Source organism: Cyanistes caeruleus, chromosome 9 (genome assembly GCF_971803275.1).
Source record: "Cyanistes caeruleus chromosome 9, bCyaCae1.hap1.1, whole genome shotgun sequence".
In the NCBI taxonomy this organism is placed as follows: Eukaryota; Metazoa; Chordata; class Aves; order Passeriformes; family Paridae; genus Cyanistes; species Cyanistes caeruleus.
Genome location: NC_141709.1, coordinates 24,798,956 through 24,818,783, shown reverse-complemented (window position 1 = coordinate 24,818,783; position 19,828 = coordinate 24,798,956). Strand labels below are relative to the sequence as shown.

General features: G+C 46.8%; 1 protein-coding gene across 12 annotated transcripts in view; it reads right to left on the bottom strand.

The window, feature by feature from the left end:
* Positions 1-18,480, bottom strand: part of RNF220 (ring finger protein 220) — a 221,322-nt gene extending 202,842 nt beyond the window's left edge. For 2 of the 12 annotated variants that reach the window (XM_086841303.1, XM_086841299.1), the window contains exons 1-2: positions 15,961-16,114; positions 11,013-11,753 (exon numbers count right to left, since the gene is read on the bottom strand). In XM_086841303.1, coding sequence (XP_086697429.1) covers positions 11,013-11,637 — 625 coding nt within the window. In that variant the 5' untranslated portion in view covers positions 11,638-11,753; positions 15,961-16,114. Of the gene's footprint in view, positions 1-11,012; positions 11,754-15,960; positions 16,125-16,272; positions 16,438-16,694; positions 17,924-18,198 lie in introns of those variants that run through there. The other 10 variants (XM_086841306.1, XM_086841300.1, XM_086841304.1 and 7 more) reach the window with 10 other exon arrangements.
* Positions 18,481-19,828: the final 1,348 nt, after the last annotated feature.

The window sequence follows — 19,828 nt, the reverse complement described above, 5'->3', positions numbered from 1 at the left end:
AGTTTTGTTGTTCTAAAGACTTTTTTTTAAATTTTATTTTACTGCTCAGGAAGGAAGCCAGAGCTTGCGCTTCACTCCAAGAATGTTGATTACTCATCCTTCCCTGCATTATTTCTTTTATCTCTCACTTTTATCTACCTTACTCCAAATTTTTACCCCCAATTCTTTCTCGACCATTCCTAGCCACTGCTTTCAGCTGTTCATCCAAGTTTCATTAAAAAAAAATATTTGGCAGCTCTTTCCTCAGGAAAAAAATCCCATTTGTCATGTTTATTAAACAAGCCTCCATCCCTCCCCCTACACAGCCTTTTCAATCCAGGCCCCATCGTTATGACCACTGCTCGAGGATCTGGGCACTACAAAACATGACCACAACCACCCTCAGCTAGAGAATATCATAATCCCTGCTTTAGAGACAGACAATGAGAAATTACTCTGCTTGTCCCAGGTCAGTAAAGAGTCCACAGCACAACACAACCTACGCTCAGGGCTTTTCCCAGGCAGCCCTTCCCTCTTCCTGCTCCGCATGGCTGCGAGGATTAGGCACGCTCAGCTCTGCCAATAACTGTGCCCTGCATCTTCAATAACCCCCCACCAGTCAAGCTAGAAACAAGCAACATGAGAATCGGTATGTGACAAGTTGATGACATATTTCCTTAGCTGCAGAAAAATGTGGGTCCTGGATCACCCAAATGTCAGTGAGCCACCTGAGTACATAGCAGAAAGACTATCAGCAAGTAGTGTCTAACTGCCTTCTCCTCCCAGGCTCTGCAAAATCCATCACACCACCCAGGGGTTTCCTTTTCTTCTTTGCCCAGGTGCAGCTAACAACCCAGACACAACTGGCAACATCTGGGAGAACACACACACAGATGTTTCTCATTGACATCGCAACCTTCCCCAGCCTTCACCAGCACGTGCCCATGCCCCAGGGTGGGCGCCCGGGTGGGAGACACACATTGGGTCCTCACAGTGTTCCCAAAGAGATGACCAAAGGTGAAGCTTTTTTTTTTTTTTTTCAGTTTAAGTTTCTTCCTTAAGATGTGACACAAACCTGGGGGCTGATCTGGACCACAGCATACACAGCTTCCCCAGGCTCCTACACCCACGACATCTCTGTTACACACTAGTAAGGCCAATGCAAGTTCTCTCTGCCCAGCTCTGTCTTGCTCTAATACAATCCTCCCCTGTTTCCACAGTCAATGCATTGTTTTCATTTTAAGAGGGGAAAATAACGAGATGGTGGGAACATTACTTCTGGCTAATGGAGACAGAGATCTGCAGACTTTCATAGCTTACTTTTTCCAGTATATCCTAGTCCAGCTCCAAATATCATCATACTTATTTCAGTCCTGGACCAAATGTGGGACTGGACACAACACACTGGCCAAATTAAGACAGAAATAACTTGTACCATTTTTCTACTTCACACTCTCTCTAACACCTCTTGCTGACATTAAATTTCAGGTCTGCAGATGGTCTGCTTCCCACACTACTGAATGTCCCAGCACCTTCAACAACAGCTTCCCTGAACAAGTTAGCCCCAAATCTGGAGTGAAGGCAGGCTGCCCATCACCTCCCCACTTCTGTAATCAAAACAGCTCTTTGATAGCAACACTTTTGTGCACAAACCTAAATATGCAGAAAGGAAGGAGCAGCACGGATGGCAGCAACCAGTCCCGAGGAGCAGAGCTGGCAGGAGCAATGCTAGCTGTCCTGTACAGGCTGCATGCTGCGCAAAGTGCAAATCTGAAAGCAAAGAAGCAGGGCTGTAAGAGTTTGACTGCCCATTGTCCCCTTCTCCCATCTAAGGGGCACCTCCTGATGTATGAATCCACTCAGGCTGGCAACTTTTTGATTGTAACCATTAAGTTCCTCTGCTCCTTTTCAGCACAGGGTTATCCAGGTCACTGATTGCTCCTTCATCTCCCCAGCAAAAAAAAAAGTGTCAGTGGTCAAGCTGCCTCCTCAGGGAGGATGAAGACAAGTGCTCGGGAGGTAAAAGCTGTCACCCTGGCTAAGGACTGCTAGAAGCTTGTCTCCCACCTATAGTGCTGGAAATATGAAGCGAGGCTGGTTTGCAACCAGAAAGATAAACCAGGGAAGGAAGCGAGCTTCTGCAGCCCCCTTGATGGTGCTGTAGAGTTTGGATCCCTCTGACCTGCACTGATATCCAACTCCCAGGATTTCCACCCATCCACAGCCATCACAAGATGGCCTTCTGCAAGATTCCCCACACTGCAAACAGTGACAAGGAGACAAGGTTCCCTCTAGCCTGCATGGGCCAAAGGTTGGCTGGGTGCGGGGAAGCTCTGCTGTAGCACAGCCAGGCCACCCTGATAAGGCTTTCATTCACCCAGCCAGAGCTGCAGCACCCAGGGTGCCATTCACCCTCCTCCTCTCTCACTCACAAGCACCCTCACGTCACCTCCTGAACAACATGGGTATTTGTGTGGGGCCTCTGGTAGGGAATTTTGTGGGGCATTCCCCCTAATGGGGGGTTGAAGAAATCTTCAATATTGAAAGCCAGGATGGAGAACAAGGCAGAGCTGTGATCTGGTATCAGGTCTCTTCCCACCCCTCCACAACCGCCAAAGCAGGCTCTCTGCAATGAGGGATTATTATCCTATGCCTCCTGATAGCGAGGGATGCTACAGGACAGACAATTTCACATTCTAAATGGCTTTGCAAGTTGTTTCCTAAAATGCAGAGAAACAATATAAAAATCAGATGAAAAGGTTGGAGTCCTTTTTAATTAAAAATACCTTAATTTAAATCAAAGTCACAAAATCCCAGTAGAAAGAAATGGATCCTTCAGGGCAGTGCTCTTGTTGCTCTGTTTACAAAACCAATTGCTTTTAGGAAGACTGTCACAGGGAGCCTTCACCCCAGCTGCTCTTCCCTTTCTGATTTAGTTTTCGTACAAGTGCCAGGAAGCATTCACCTGCCTCCCAAAGAACACGCCCATGCTTGGGAGCCAGCCGTGCCAGCCAGTTCAGCAGCTGCAGCAGGACGCGTCCTGCCAGCCTCCCCCTGTCCAGGACTGTGGCACTGCACATCTAGAAAGCCCAGGTAATGCTGAAGGATTGCACCTGAGAAAAGCTCATGTGTAAAAGCTCTTGGGTCCTTCAAAATTGAAAACTTAATGTGGTTACTCTGGTGAGATACAGTTCTTAAGAATCAGTACTGCTGGTGGATACCAAGGACACAGCTTCCAGCTCTTCCCTTTAGGGGTATCCAAAAACACTTGGTGCCTTCCTTTTCCCACTTCAGAGTAGCCCAGGATTCACAAGAAAAAGCACAAAATACATTCTTGCTATGCAGTTCAGTGAGAAAGCTGTCCTCAGCCTGAAGCTAGCAAAAAAGGAAGGTTTCAAAGCAATCCTGATTAGAAACTATGTCCCAAGTGTGGAAAAAATATGATGGAAGTGTCCCGCACCTGAACTTCACAAGCAGTTTTGCTTAGAGAAGGACTCCTTCCCATGTTATCTGCATTTAGGACAATAAATCTCTCCTTGCTTTGCTCCCCTCTAACATTGTTTTTCCTCTCCTGTTGCTCAGGCCACTGCTGCAATTCAAGATGCCAGCAAATGGTCAAAGGAGAGAAGAAAGTGATGGCTAAGAAGGACTTCCAGATTATCACAACCACCCTCATTTTTTTAAAAGACAGAACAAAGACAAAATGGACAGATACAGATAGTACCAAACCCAGCAGTACTTCTTTAGCCAGAGCTTTTGTTGACTCAAGGGCTGGGTCAATCAGGCCAGCAAATACTCAATACCTAACCAACAACAGAAAATAATTCAGTTGTAAAAAAAACTAAATTCAGGGTGATGAATTTGTCCCAAATGTCTGTCACCCATGAGTTTCTATGCTCAGGCCAGCAAAGCCAAGCAGGTGAACAATGATGTTGCATGAAAGGGGAGAGAGACACATATACAGCTCACATGTGTAGATTTACAAAGGTGCACATGCCCTTTTTCAGAGGATGCTGTACAGCAATCCGATCCTATATTAAATTTTCCAAATAGAAATCCATTCTTTCTGAAGAATTTCAATTGCTCTGCATAGCTGAAAAATGTCCTCAAAAGTCCCAGTATCTGCTATTCCACACTGAAGAAAAGAGGTGAAACATTCACAGGCTATCAAACACATTGACATGATAGAAGACCACCAGTGACATGAACCACAGGATAAAAATTGTCACAATTTGCTATCAATGGCTGCTTTTCTTGGAATAGAGTATTAAAAGGAAACAACTTTGTTCCCGCTATGAATTTGCATTAGAAATCCATAATAAAAATAAAGCTTAATATTATACAAATGGGTACAGATCCCTATAGTGCTCCTGATGCAGATTAAGGTTAGACAGCTTTTAGATGACAGTTATTTACCTCAGTCTAGCACCATGTATGCACAAAAAGAATTTATTTTACAGCTGCAGATATTAGCCAAAAAAAAGAGATGAGAGGAAATCTTACAGCCTCACGTAAAATATAATTATGTCTGTTTTCTACTCCTTGGAAGGCAAACAAAGAGAAAAGAATGTATCTGCTGCTAGCATTTAATGGGACTTGTCTAAATGATATCAAACAAAAAACAACCAGCAGCGATTCACTAACACCTTCAATTCTATTTTTTTTTCATTGGGGAATTCCAGAAACATTAAGACCTTGTTGCCTTGAGCACTTTCAGTCCTACAGAGCAGGATTAGGCCCATGCTTGAGTATGCCTCTCTCTTTCAAGACCTTCAAAATATGAAGGAAAGAAAAATAAATCACAGAGGCACTAATGCTTATTCTGTCCCTCCCTGTTTCTCCCAATTCCTTATGCAATCACCACCAGGAAACTGTTGCTAACTCTTGAATTTTGCAAGTTAGCAAGTAAAATAATAAAACAATGTTTTAACTGTCAGAGATCCTGGCTCGCAAAGTGCACTTTGGTCATTTCCTTTAATAACTGTAGTTTAGTAGTAATGATTTATAATAGTTCATAATATTCTACTAACTGTACTATATTAATAATACTAATACTTTGCCCTTGCCTAGCGTCTTCTGTCAGAAGATATCAAAGCGGCACACTCCGCTGTGAGGGAGGTATCAGTACTCCCCGTTAGGGATCGGGAAACTGTGACTCCAAGCCATGCCCGAGGTCAGGATTCCCGATCCCCAGCACAGCACGGCAGCCACCAAGTCTGCCTGCACTTCTCCTGCCGCAATCCTCTGACAGCAGTCGAGTCTGATCGATGGGGCTGAAGATTTAATGTGATTCATTCCTTCTCGAAAAGCAAGGTTTGGCCAGTGGTTTGGGGGCCGTGGTTTTGATGGGAAATACCGAGCAAGGTGGGGAGGTTTCCCTGCAATTCTACAGTAAGTACCCTCTTGCCAGCATCCAGGCACACAGGGCAAAAGAGGAGCGATAAATATTTACTGCATCCATGCCCATCTCTCCAGCAGGAGATGGATAAATATAACATTTCAGTGTTGCTCAGCACTCCGAAGACAGTGGTTACACCAGCTCCCGGGGACTCCAAAAAGGAAGGGAGAGGACACGAGGCATCTCTGGCACGGCAGAGATGACATGAAGGCTGGCCGGATGGCAGCGGCTTCATGGGGAAACATTTTGGAGGAGAAAACAGCCCCAGCCCTCCCCCTCAAATGATCAATTAAAAGGCATCCTTCTGCTGAGAGCGGGCGAGGACAGCAAATGAGGGCTGCGAGGAGCAGCGCCCGGCCGGGCTCTGCATGACAATTGATGGGAAGGGGAGGCTGGGGAAGGCAGCCCTATCCCTCCTCTCACCATGGTGATTAGGTATTCCAAGTGCGCCAGATAGCCCCAAATAACAGAAAGAAAAATATAAACTGGAGACCGGCAGATCCAAGGGAGGCCAGATGGCCCCGCAGTCGGCAGGGGCTGCTCCCATCCAGCCCTTCCCCACTTTTAACTGTTCAAACATTTCTTTATCCCGACAAGACAATTAAGCCAAACAGCGTGGAAAGGAGTCTCAGCAACAGTTTGCAGGGGGAGAAGGAAGGTTGTTGCCAGAAAAACAGGAAAAGGAGGTGATTGCTGCATGCTCCAAGACCTCCATGCAGCACACTTTACTCCACAAGGATGGTGTGTGTTTGGTGGAGCAACAGGGATGGATGCATGGCTGTCATCCCTGCTAGTGCCCATCTGCTTGCCCAGCCCTTCCAGAATTCCACTGTTGCTTCTTCACTCCTACATCATGCAGGGCACTGCATGACAGAAAGAAACATTCCACTCAATTTATTTCATTATTTCACAAGCAGAGTTAAGCTTGCAATTTCCCATGATCGTGGCTGATTATGATTAGCAACAAAGCATCACTTTGCGTTAGACCCTAAATTTTACCAGCCTTGGAGGTGGTGCATTCCAGAGGGAAGAGTTGTGAGCAGTGGACGTGTGGACATGTGCCTTCCCCCTCCAATCCACTGTTCCGCCACAAAAAAAAACCCACCTTCTTCCTGGCAGCACACGTACATAGACAAACACAACTCTCTACACAGGTCATAACACAAATCCCAACACATGTCTGGGCAGGTGGGTGACTGCACAGACAGCCCTTGATCTGATTTCCAAAGCACCACACTATTCAAGAATTCATGCTGTGGTCATCATAGCCTTGATGTCCATCACCTGAAGTGCAATTTACATTTGACCAATAACAAACCAGTTGTTTCAAAAGGAAAACTAAAACTAACTCCATGCTAGAGATGTTCTTTAAAACCCCAAGGCGGAACAAGGAGCTCACAAATACAACTTCTGCAGAAACCAGTTGCAGCACAAACTATGTCCAAGGTGAAATATGATAATCAAAAATGATAATAATAAAAAAATAATATAATCGCTCCTACTACACTGAGCAGACCCAAAGGATGAACAAGGATCCCAGCCTGCTCCCATTCAAATGTTCATCCCCTGGGCACAGCAGGAGCTAGACAAGGGCCACCAGCAGGAGCAGGGAAACTGAGACTTGGAGAGCCATACTCTGGCCAGAGGATGGAAACTGAATCAGAGGCCAGGACGTAGAGGATCACCTTCACATATTGGTCTGTGCTCCACCACTAGTCACAGAGAACACGTGCTGGAGACCAAGCAGCAGACAGTAATGGGAAACCATCCTCTGTGGTGCCAGGGAGGTTGGGAGCGTGGGCTGCCCCACAGGGGCAGAGGTCTCTGCTCTGACAAGGTCCAGCTCTTTGCCAAGAGGTCCCGGCTTCGGCACTGACCTCTGCCTCTCATTTTGTAGGAAAGCAGTGCCACAGGAACTGGGTACTATGATTAAAGGACACTGAGACAGGTTTTATTAGAAGTAAAAAAACATGAATCTTTCTTTTTTTCCCCTGATTTTAAAATAGGGCTGTAGATCTCTTTTGCAGAAAGAAACATGCCATTTATTTCCTCTCCTCCTAGGAATCTCAATTATTGTACACTTATTAAAACAAACCCATAAAATATGTCTTCCAGTGCCTTTAACACATGCTTTACAAGAAGCTCCTAAATTCTAACAAATGGCATTATTTTTCTCAGTAAGTACCTAAGGGAATGGGCCCATCCAATACATGGTATGTCTGCTTATCCCTGGAAAAGCTCCATGTTTCCACGTGTTCTCTGTACGCTCCATCGCTCCGGATGTCCTGAATGCTCACATTTTACAGCAAGAGACAACTTAACTAAATGCAGACCATAATACCTAAATCTCAGCCCAATATGCTGATTAACAAAGAGTGCAGTCCCACCCAAAAGCACCCCAAAGATGTTGTCCCTTTGTGAGATGCTGGGTATGGGTCCAAGCATCATCCTGCTTTAGAAGCAGGGAAAGGTTTATGCAAAGGGCTGAGCAACCTCTGCTGCAAGAACACATCTCTTTATGGGGCCAGGTGCTAATGTGGAATACACCAGAACATATCAAAAATAATTTTACTGAATTTTTCAAATTTCTTCCACTAGTGAAAGCAGGCTAAGACTTTCCTCTCATGCTGCAGAGGAATAAATAAGCACCTTCCAAACACTCCTTGACGTGCAAATGTCTCACTTTGATCCTTGTTTTCTTGCAAAGTCTTCCAAGCAAAAACCTATTTTTCAGGGAAATTAAAATTCAGTGATTACATTTTATTTAAAAAATAAAGAAAAGTGGGGGGAGTTTCTCTAGAAAATCACCATTTAAGCTATGAGATGAAACAAATATTTTAATGATCTATTCAAAAAAGGCATTTGCATTGGAAGAGAAGACCATGCAGGGCAATCATAGTAATTCAGCTCCCATGTAGCACAAACTCTTTCAGCAATCTGAAAAGCATACCAAAATGGTGAAGCTCTCCAAACCTGAAAAGCACCCGTTAGACATGGGAAGGTGTTGAATATCTAAGAAAATGTTACAATTTTTCCTTGCAGTTGTAGAAAAGCCTAATTAATTACACTTTTGCCTTGAAGCTACATCCACTTACCTGCTCCATAAGGAGCACAAGTAGGCAGCTTTTACAAAGGCTTATATGTAACAGTTACACAAGGAATCCACAAAACTTCTCAGAGACAACAAACCCCCAAGGTACACATTTCTACAGAAACTTTAAAAATATATCTGCAAATGTTAATGCAAAAGAGGATCACCATTCTGTCTGCAATCTGTGATCTCAAATTCTTCAGAAGTTTCTCTTTTCTGATGACCAGCATCAAAGACCATTAGGATCCTCTAAAAGCTCCACAACTTGCTCTCAGCCTCCAGCAAACACACCCATACGTGTGTATGCACACACCAAATAAACTCACTCTCTTAATGGAGTGAAGTTTCCACAGTGCAGTTATCTATATGTGATGGGAATATGATACAGAGCCAACAGACATATTTAGTGTACATCATCCTAGTAGTTACAGAAAAATTTTAATGTTGATGAAGTAGCAGGGATGTTGCATTTGCTCAGCTCTGCCGTGCAGAAAGGCATCTCAAAGAAATTTAACATGGTAACAAAAACAATACAACAAAACACCTTCCACTTCTGCCCAAGTTTCCCAAGCTGCCTGCAAAGTTTTATTCTGCTTCCTTTCCCTGGCAAGTCCCCTGCCACGGCACTGGCAGCGGCACTGGCACTCAGTGTCAACCTGCCTGCGTCTGTGCAAAGCCCCGTCTGCTCCCTGAAGGAGCGGACCCGCGTTCGGCACATGCTCTTGGCAAAGGCAAGGCACGGCGATGGATGTGGATGCGTCTGTCTGTCCGCAGCTGTGCTCCATGTGGTCTAATTCATTTAACAGATTTACTTCTTTAAATGGGGTATCTGACAGGATTTTGCCAGCAAGATCCATAGCGGCTGATGCGCTCTAAATTCATTTAGCCAGCGGACCCTCTCCTCCGCCGCTATCTCTCAGAGTACTCTTTCGAGCAAGCTTCATTTTCCCAGCCAGGTTATATCGATAAGGGAAAGAGCATCAACAAAGATGTCTCTAAGCCTTGCCATCTCACCTGCCTCCCCCAAGGATAATTATATTACCAGCCTCCACACATCCACATGCGCTCCCACCTACAGCCACTTTCCCTACAGACCCAAAAGGAGAGAGAGGAGATGCTGAACAATGAAAAGAGCTTACGGCACAAAAAGTAGCATGGTCGGGGGTGGATCAGAAGGAGAGGGGGGAGAGACACAAGAGATCACACTGGTACTGCAAGAAATACACAGCTCCTGCCATCAGTGGGAATTGTCCTACCCTCGCAAACGCTGACAATAAAAGACACACTTGTAGCATATTTCAAAACCAAAGAGCGATGGATTTAAAAGGCAGGTTGATTTTATGATGACTTTTATTGAAAAGGTACGCTGGGTTTAGGCAGATGTCTTTTAGCGCTGGTAAGTTAGCACAGTGCCTAATTCAAGGAGACAGCCTGAGGAAGCAGCACCGACAGGGGAGAGAGAGCCACAATGTCTCTATTACTCTCCTCGGTATCATAAAGGGGAGAAGAAAAATCACATCTGAAAGGGAGAGAAAGCAACGGTGCAGCAGGTTTTTGTTTAAAAAAAATGTAATAATAATAACAACAACAATAATAAAATTGCTTTCTATTAATAAAATTCAACAGTACAAAGGAGCCCATGTGAAAAGCGAACCTCTCACTGCTTGATTACATGTCTGGGTTTACAGGAAAACTCTAATCATAAGTAAGCGCTCTTCCTTGGAGTACTACGCTCTGTTGCCCCCAGACCACTCCCCATTGTGGGTCACCTCCCAGCTCTGCAAACCTGAAAGCCTGCACTTCATGAAGAACAGCTCTGCCCCTCTGTGTAGGCAACTCCACAAGGGACGAGGCTGTGGGGGAACAGGGAGTTACAGTCATGAACAAGCAGACCGGGTTCCTTCAGTCCAATCACTGGCCTGCAAAAGGGCACATTACCTTTCAACGGGCACCAAAACAGGGGAAACACTCAGAGAAAGCACATGATGTAACAGCTAATTGAATTGTAAAAACAATTTATACTTGTCTTAAAGAGGGAGCTCAGTGGCCAACAATATTCTTAAGTTAACCAGAGGAAAAGGTACTTTTGTCCTAAGCTGAGGCATGAATTGTGACGGTCGGCAATGCATTTGCTCTAAGAATGGTGTGCATGAAGAAAAGGTCAGAAAGAAACACCTGAAAAAGCAGGGGGCACCTGCTTGCTGCAAGCTTTGGGAAAGTTCCTGGCTACACATTCCAGCTGCATCCCTGTTTACACACATACATGTACCAGCACCTATAGCCTCACACTGGTGCATGGACAGCTTTCTGCATGATCAACATCACCTCTCCAGCTATGTGCTGGAAGGTGAGTTTCCTTCACCTAAAAATCTGTCAATATCCTTTTGGAAGAACAAGGCAATATTACATGGCTGAGCGCAGCAGGCAGGAAAGGCTGCTTTGCCTTTGCCTCCGGCAAAGTCTCACAGCACTGTGGGGCCATCACCTGTTGCCTATCTCAACAAGGCACAATTAAAGAACCGCCAAATCAACAGAGGTACTTACATCTGTCACTCCGGTCTTCAGGACTGGATGAGGTCTCACGGTCAGAAATGAGGCCAGAAACAGCAAATATCTTCTTCCCTGTATCATCAACTTTGAGGGAGCCAGGGGAGCTGGAGGGGAGCTGGGTGCCAAACTCATACTCCTTCCCATCGGTGTCCGAGAAGCGCAGATGGGGAGAGTCAGTGTCATGGCAGTTTTTCAGGCGCTTGGCTGGAGTAAAGGCTGACTGGTAGCTCTCCCGATCTTCACTGGATGCAAAGGGGCGGAAAGCCCCGACGCCACTGTGGTTCAACATACTGATTGGGGTGCAGTCCAGGTTGGGGGGTGCAAACTGGGGGTGAAGGTGAAGCAAGGATGGAGGAAAGTCACGGTTTGCAAATGCTCCCGGCACCCCACCTTGGCGGTGATACATTGAGGCAAAAGTGTATGAGCCATTGGTAAAGGGAATGTGCACGTCCTTATCTGCTGACACAGGGACCCCAAAAGGCCTCGGCTGCTGGCAGGGAATGGAAGCATCACGGCTGGCTTCGGCAGTGGAGGCGAGAACCATCAGTGCTGGGGAGGCCAGTGGGTTGGGGAGATAGGGTGAGTTCTCCATCTTGAATGCTGCCCGGTGTAAGTCCATCGGAGTCTCTTTCCTCAGCAGGATCACACGCAGAACGATCTTCCCCGGAAGGAAAGCAAAGCGATGCCTAGGAATGGAGCGGGGAAAATTACTGGAGCATCATCACCCTTCAAACACTGCAAGAAAACAGAAAGGGAAAGAAAACACAACCAATTAGGTTTCTGCACTCATTTCTCTGGGATGCTCCAGCAGCCGAGTGGCCACATGTGTTACAAGCCACCGGCCGGAGATGCGCCACTGTTCTCATCCAAGAAAATCAATAGACAACTTCACACACTAGTGGAGTCAGCCCTGGCCCTCCAGGTTAAAGGGTATCATCCAGTGCAGATGGATGAAAGGCAAACCAAACATAATAACATGCAAATTTAATAATGCACTAATAAAAAATGTTCAGTCTAAAATTAACATAGTAACTCCAAATTATAAGTGGAATTTTATATGGCAAGTGGCACATATATATTACTGCAATAAACTTAAGAAAGCCCCCACATACACACACCCTGCTATTAGCTTGGGGTTTGGGGATGTAGGACCAACATAAAAATATCCATTGTACACAGTTACCCAAATCAGACAGCACACATGGTTATAACTGTACATGATGCTTGAGACGTACTTAACTGACAGGTATTTTCTCTCGCTCTCACAGTACATATGGGTAGATGTGTACTTGCACACACAGGATTCCATACCATCATACATATGTACACACACCATTGGAATATAGCAATGTGGCTGTGTCCCGGTGTGCGTGTGTGTAACACACAAACACCCACTCATGCACACACGGTCCCTGAGAGCCAAAGGAGAAGAGACTTCCCCAGAAAAATGCCTGGCGTCTCTGACAATATTTAAAATCATAATGGGCGCTTCTGCCATCTGATCTCTGCAAGCGTCTGCCTTTCGGGTCGGGGACAAGAGAGGATGGATCAGTAATTTTAGTTCCTAATGCACTCACTCTTAAGTAGATTTGTAAACTGCCCTGGATGTGCCATTAACATTTAGAGGAAAATGTTAACAAAATTTCTGCCTCACATCTTGCTGAGCCTCCCAGGTTGGCTGCAACCACCCAGTCAGGCACAACCCCCTCCCAGGGTGAAAGAAGGGAAAATCCTTCTTTCTCTATCTCCCCCAGTTCGCACTGCCTTTTTGTGTTGTTATTTTCTCCCCCAATCAATCTCATGCCTTTTCTTTCAAGCTTCCGCCGCCTGCCATTCAGGCCCCACAACCCAGCTTAAAATACAAGGACTGTAACTTTGAAACAATATACTAGCCGCTGGAGCTCAAAGGGCCAGAAAAATCATATAATAATAAAAAGCTGTTACAAATTGTGCCTCTTAAATCCAGAGGGTCAAACATCTCAAATAAAACTTAGTGAAAGAGTGTCTCTCTAATGGAGTGCCTTTTGTACTCCATGAATGAGGGAGCCTAGGTTAACAAAGTGTATGAAATCCAGTCTGGGGCTTTAATGCAGTTCAGTGATAGCGTTTCCTCACTCCCATCCTGTACCCAGCCGCTCCACTGACTGTTATGAATTGTGAAGATGAGTGGACATCATCTCTCTGCTTCCTCATTTGGCACTCATCCTTACAGACATCATTGCTAAATTACCAGATTATGTATCTCGCATTAACGGATTTGCTCTCTTCCAAATTTTAAATAACTTTCTCGTTGAGTTCTTGCCACAGACAGCGACAGGGAGAGGAAGAGTGAGGGATGCCAAGGGCAACCTGGTCAGCACTGCAGTCCTGGGTACTCTTGCTCTGCTGCTTCACATGAGGCTGATCAAAATCTGGAGGTCAGAAAACTGCAGCCACTGGCAAATTTAGAGTTTTTTGGGGGCTTATATAACCATGTAAATATAAATACACACACATGATTATATATTCAAAGTGATGCATGCAAATAAGCCTCTGTTCTCAGAAATAAACGATCATTCACATGGAAGCAAAACTGAGCAATCACAGAAAAACACAGAAAAGGCAACCCCCTCTGCATGCTTTTCTATTTTTACTTGTGCTTTCACACCATTACGTTAAATGTATTTCATAAATTAGTAATCTGGCTGCAACACTTGACACTCCTGTAGGATACTGTGAATCACTATGGCCGTTTATTCGTTTGCAAACTTCATTACACCGGGAATAAATCAACACATTACAATATCTCAGCCAGCCAAATTTAATTTTTTTTCAGCTCTCACTTCCTTTTTCGTTCTCTCTTGCTCCCTTATCGCCCAGCACCTCCCCACCCCCCAGCAACACGGACAGATTAGGCTGCGGCAGACCAGTCATTATGAAAATCTATCGTTAATACACTCCCAATGTCAAAATGTCATAGGTTTAAATACAGAACCCAAATATAAGAAAACTAACTGACCTTCTTAATTAAAAAAATATGGATTGCAGGGTAATCAGCTGGAGGGAACATTTAGGTGCTGGGAAGGCAGTGGGCACAGGTGGAGTGAGGAGCTGCTACTTTTCTGCCTCTATGCTGATTTTTTTTAATTTAGCACCTCGCGCAAATCCAGATTAAAATAACTCCAGCTATTGATCCGAGCAGTGGAATTGACATTAATTTTAGTTCACTTCTCACTTTGCAAAGGGATCAATAGGAAGTAATAACAGCTGACATCCCCGCTGAAAGGAGGAGAAAAGACGGGCTAGAGACAGAAATCGAAAAGCAACCAAATAAATCAGCAGCTACTTTTCCACAGCATCAGACAAACTCCAAACAGATTGCAAAAAGTCTTTGTTGAATTAACTAAACAAGGAGTAGAGGGAGGGAGGGTGGAGATCAATCTAGGAAGCTATATAAACTGTCTACCAAGTATGAAGGTTAGATGGACATACTGAAACCTAACTCTGGTTTTTTTAGTATTATTTTGTTATTGTTACCTATATGAATACTTATGGGCTTTTAGAGCTACCCTCTTTAAGGTGTACACAAATTACCTGTGTAATCCTGTATGTTCCTAATAATGAGGCTAAACATGCCACGACCAAGGCAAATTGTATCAAGAGCCTTTAGCTCTGAACCATTAAAAAAAAAAATCTCTCACCAAGAAACAAGTAGTAATCAGTTCTCTCTGGCTTAGTTTTGAATCCTCTGCTTACAAAGGTTGTAGCATGGTGCTGCATTAGTTAAAAGGAAAGTCTGATAAAAGTAGGAGAAGCCATGACAGAGCTGCATTTATCAGGCACCACAAACACCCACCAAGTGGAGAAAACAGCAGTGACCACTGGTTATAAGTGTAAAACTCACTTGCTAATCAGCCTGCAAGGAAACGCGCTCATATGCAAGCACATGCACACCCCATACACAGCCACCAGATCTGCAAATCTTTTACTAAATGTTACTCAGAGTTCCTATTACTAAATCACCTCTCTGCTATCGATTAAAATAAATAAAACACACCACTCTGGTTTCTACAACAGGTTGCATTTTTGTGGTCTCTCAACCATTTCCAAATGCCAGAGATTAAAGTAATGGGGCAAATTAACGTCTTTCTCCCTCCAGAAAAAAAAAAAAAAAAAGTTTTCTTGGGGAAAAAAATTAATTAACAAGCTATAAGGGAGGAAAAAAGATTAAAACATTAGGAAATCCAGGAAAATTGATGATGCATGTAAATTAGGAAGTACCCAGGAAAAAAAAAAATCACAATATCCATTTACATTAAAAAGTTTTTCCCCATAAATGTCAAGTAGGAATTTAGAAATATGCTCTGCACAGAAAAGCCAAAGATTATAAAACAAAATAATGCCAGCTGTTTGGGGATTTAAGTGCTCAAATGGATTATATATTTGAACCAAACTGGATTTCCTTATAATAAATAAAACAAATGCAAGCCCGAAAGCCAACAAAGGAGAGCTCTCATCACTGGATTAAGATACAAAGGAAAAACAGTTAATTTTTTTTTTCCAACGCGTGAAATATGCCAACTGCAGCCGCACACCCGGACAGCTGCTGTGGAAACCGGTTTAAGGGGGAAAGGAAAAAAATTAGGAGCGCGGTGAGCGAAGGAAGCGGCGGCGGGGACGGGCAGAGTGGCCCCGGTCCCGGTCCTGGACTGCGCCCCGCTTCTGTTTGGCTGTAAACTTCTTCTTCAAAAATTAAAAAAAAATATATATATATATATTAAAAGCCTTTATATTTTAAATTTTATTTTTTTTTAGGAAAAAAAAACCCAAACAAAAACGCGGGGAAAAGCCCCCGGGCCTGGAGGGCGCTCCCGCGGAGTCGGCTGCCGAAGGGAGGAAGCGCCGGGGGTTTGGGAAGAGGAAAACAGAGAAAGAAGGAAAAAACCCGCAACCCTCAGCCTACCCATGGGTTTGCTGCCGCCTCGCCCCCGGCCCGCATTCCCGGCCCCGCTCCCGCCTTGGCGAAACCCGAACGAACACCGCTCCGGGGGCAGCCCCACTCCGCCGGGCAGCGGGCGCGCCCCGGGCCCGGGCTCGGGCCCCTCACGGCCCCTCACGGCCCCTCCCGCCCCCCGCGGGCGGCCAAGCGGGCTGGCACCCGCCCGCCGCCCCCTCTCCCTCCCGCTCCCGGCTTTTCTCTCCCGCCCGAGGAGATTGTTCAATAAACCCAAATAAAATAAAATCCGTCGGGGGTGAGCCCCGGGCTGGAGCCTACCAGCACCGCCAAGCCCCGCCGCTCCGCGCTGCCCGCCGGCGCATTAAACAGGTGTCTGGCGGGGCCGGGGCTGAGGACCCGACCCGACCCGACCCGACCCGACCCGACCCGGCCCGGCCCGGCCCGGCCCGGCCCGGCCCGGCCCGGCTCGGCTCGGCTCGGCTCGCTCCCGCCCGGCCCCGCACGTCCCGCCGGGAAGCGGCGATCGGGACGTAGCCGGGGCCGCTCCTCTCCTGCCGCCTCGGGAATTATTCACTCCCGGGGAGGGCAGCGGGAGGGGGCACCGCCAGCCCTGTCCGTACAACCCGTTAAGTCGCCTTTCCACCCCTGCACTTTTTCTTCCTTTTTGAAACCCGAGTTACAAAGATCATCAAACGCGAAGATGCCCAGAGTTGTTTGGATTTATTGCAACAATCACTTACCATACACATTTCCTGTGTGGAAGGATAAGCATTCAATACAACTCTTTAAGTAGACAGTTCCTAATGATTTCATTGTGGTCAACCAGATGGTTTTTATGTATTTAGATCTGAAGGTGAAGAATTATTTTCCATGCTTCCAACCTATTTACAGACTTCCCTGGTCTAGAGCTGGGGTTGTTGGTTAAAAGAAAGAAAATCCTGCAATTTCTCGATTGCATCGCTGGATGATCCAGAAAGTTTTCTAAAGAACCTAAAGCAAAAACAGGGATAATTCCTTTCACCTCTTCTGGCTTTCCAAGCTACGCCATTGACATGTGGAGTAATTTTAGCTCATTCGTTGAATAACGCTGCCAATTTAAACCGCCTCTCTACCTTTGTTTTATCTGCAATAATAAAACCAGAACAACACCGCATGTGAGATCCAGGCACTTGGTTCCTACCTGGAAGCAGCCAGGGACAAGAGCGGCAATCTTTTAGAGATGAAGGACCCGAAGAGGGGCGAGGATGTTGGACAAACTTCAGCCGCGTCCAAAATTAAGCTAAGTGCGACTTAACAATGAGTGGTCAAAAAAAAAATTATCGGTCTTTGAGCGGGGAATCGCGCATTTTGGGGACGGCTTAAAACTAAAGTTCACCCGGGGACTGCGCGATCGCAAAAATGAAAGCTTCGGAGTAAATAAAATTACTGTCTGGGCAGCGTTGCTTGAACGCACAGAAACCCTGGCGTGTATTTTGGGTTTTGGTCGGGTTTTGTTTTTTGTTGTTTTTTCCCCCCCCGATACTTTTATTGCAAAATAAAAGATTAAGTTTGTATATTTTAAAGGGGAAAAAAACCCACAAACAAAAATATCCCAAACCAACAAACCCCTGGGTGGATGCGTGCATCTGCTTATTTCCTTTGAAAAAAGTTTTTGTTTTGCAGCTGCTGGGAAATGAAATTGTCGGTGCCCAGAGCGACCGCGGAGAGCGAGCGCCGGGAGCAGCGGAGGGAAGCGAGGAAATAACTGCCCGGCTTACCCCACCGAAAAATACGGAAGAAAAAAGAAAAGGAAAAAAAAAAAAAAAAAAAAAGAGAGTTTAAAAATGGTATCTATTTGGGAGCGAGAGATCTGTGCCGGTCTCCGGGTCCGGCCGGGCTCCCCCTCGCCGTGCGCGGTCCCCAGCCGGGCTGCCGCGGCGGTCCCCGGCACCTGATCCCCCTGGTGGCTACCGGTCCCCCTCGGAAAGCCACCGCGGGGGGAGGATCCGGGCAGCTCGGGGCTCGCCGAGGGTGCGGGGGGGGCCCCCTTTTATCTGCCTTTCCCCTCGGCATTACCATGCCGATCCCCACCCACCCGGCCCTCCCCGCGGCCGGCGCGGCTCCCTGCCGCCGCCGAGCTGCCCGGCTTCCCCGGCGCTGGGGAAGGAGAAGGAGGAAGAGGGAAAGGGCTCGGGGGCTGGGATGGCGGTAGGAGGGGGGGGCTTGAAACTTGCCCTGCAAAGTTTGCGTGTGGCCGGTACTCACGGTGCGGCTGGCGGCGGGCGCTGCGCGGAGCCGGCGGCGTGCGGGGAGCGGGGCAGTCCCGGGCGTGCTGGCCCCGCTGCCCGCCCGCCGCTCGCATGTAGCAGCGCGGGAGGCGGCGGGGGTGCGAGGGAAGGAGCAGTGCTGCCTCTCAGTGCCGGCTTTCATCAGTGAATGAGCCTCCACTCTCCGAGGGGCTCCCGCCGCACACACACACGCACACACACGCGCGCACACACACACGCACACATACACTCTCACACACACGGAGCCGGGCTGAGCACTGCATACATTAGGGCACTCGGGCAGTATGGGAAATGCAGTCCAGGACCGGCGCCCACCCGCCGGCTGCCCGCCAGCCGTGGCCCCCGGAGTTGCCCAACTCGGGGCGTCGGGGGCTGCTCCTCTCGCAGAGGCGCCGCTTCTCCTCCCAGCCCCGCCGTGCCGGCTTCGCCCACCCGCCTGGCACCGGTCATATTTTCCACCGTGCAGCTCCCTCCCAAATTGCAGCGGGACGCTGCTGGGCCCCCTGGGCGGCAGCTTCCTCGCTTCGGGGCAGCCCCGTACCCTTCCGGCCCTGAGGCAGCCGACTCCCCTCGGGATGCCCATGGGGACGCAGCCTTCCCTCACGTACCCTGCGGCATCTCCTGGCATGGGATGGGCATGATTTCCAGGGGTGGCCATCATCCCCAAACTTGCCTTGGACAGCCACAGCAGAGCCAGAGAGCAAATTAGGGACTTAACACTCCCAGTGTTTCCCAACTGCGGCACGCACGCACGGCACTCACACTGCTATTTTAATGTTTCCTGGATGCACGTCGCAGCTCTGCACAAACCCTTCTGCACACACGCTCCACCTCGGCCACAGGCAACTTCCCTGCCAGCCCTAGGAGTGTCCCGAGCAAAATCTGCCCGTCATAGGAAATAGAAGAGCCAGTTTTAGATGGACTCAAAAGAAACATTTGTCCCATTGTTTGATGTGAAGTACACCAAACATTGATCCAAGAGACTTATTTCTTTTGCTCAAGAGCAAAATGTTTTGCGTTTTTTTCTTCAACTGCTAAATAGTTTCAAGTCATTCTTTAAAATAGTATGGGCAGCATTTTATGGCTCTTCTCTAGCTCTGCACTGGCATTCTCAAAATATGACTGTGCTATGTGACGTACACTGGGAGAAGTCCTCTCCATCAGCATCATCAACCACTTAGACAATAATCTGTGTATGACAGCAAGAGGGATCACAAGCTTACAACAACTTTTGTGCAAGCAGTGACTCATCACTAAAGTATATGGGCTGGCTTTACCTGTTACTCCAGGATCACTGAATGTACCAGCCCCTACAAAACTGTCCACAGGCACAGCATGAAGTGTGTCCTCAGGCCTTAACTGGGTGCAGACCATGATGGTTTGCTTCTTGCTGGACTGAAATTCACCCATCCTTCCTGCAGCATTTCAGAGACAGGTCTTATGCAGAGTGCTTGCATGACTTTTGAATGATAAAATCTTTGAAAATGTTAATAACAACAACAATAAACAAATTCCTTATTTTCCCATTTAAATTTCAAAATAAAACAATGTGCATTTCAAGCTCCTCAATTCAAGAAGAAAGCACCCGGGTGAAGGAACTTCATGCA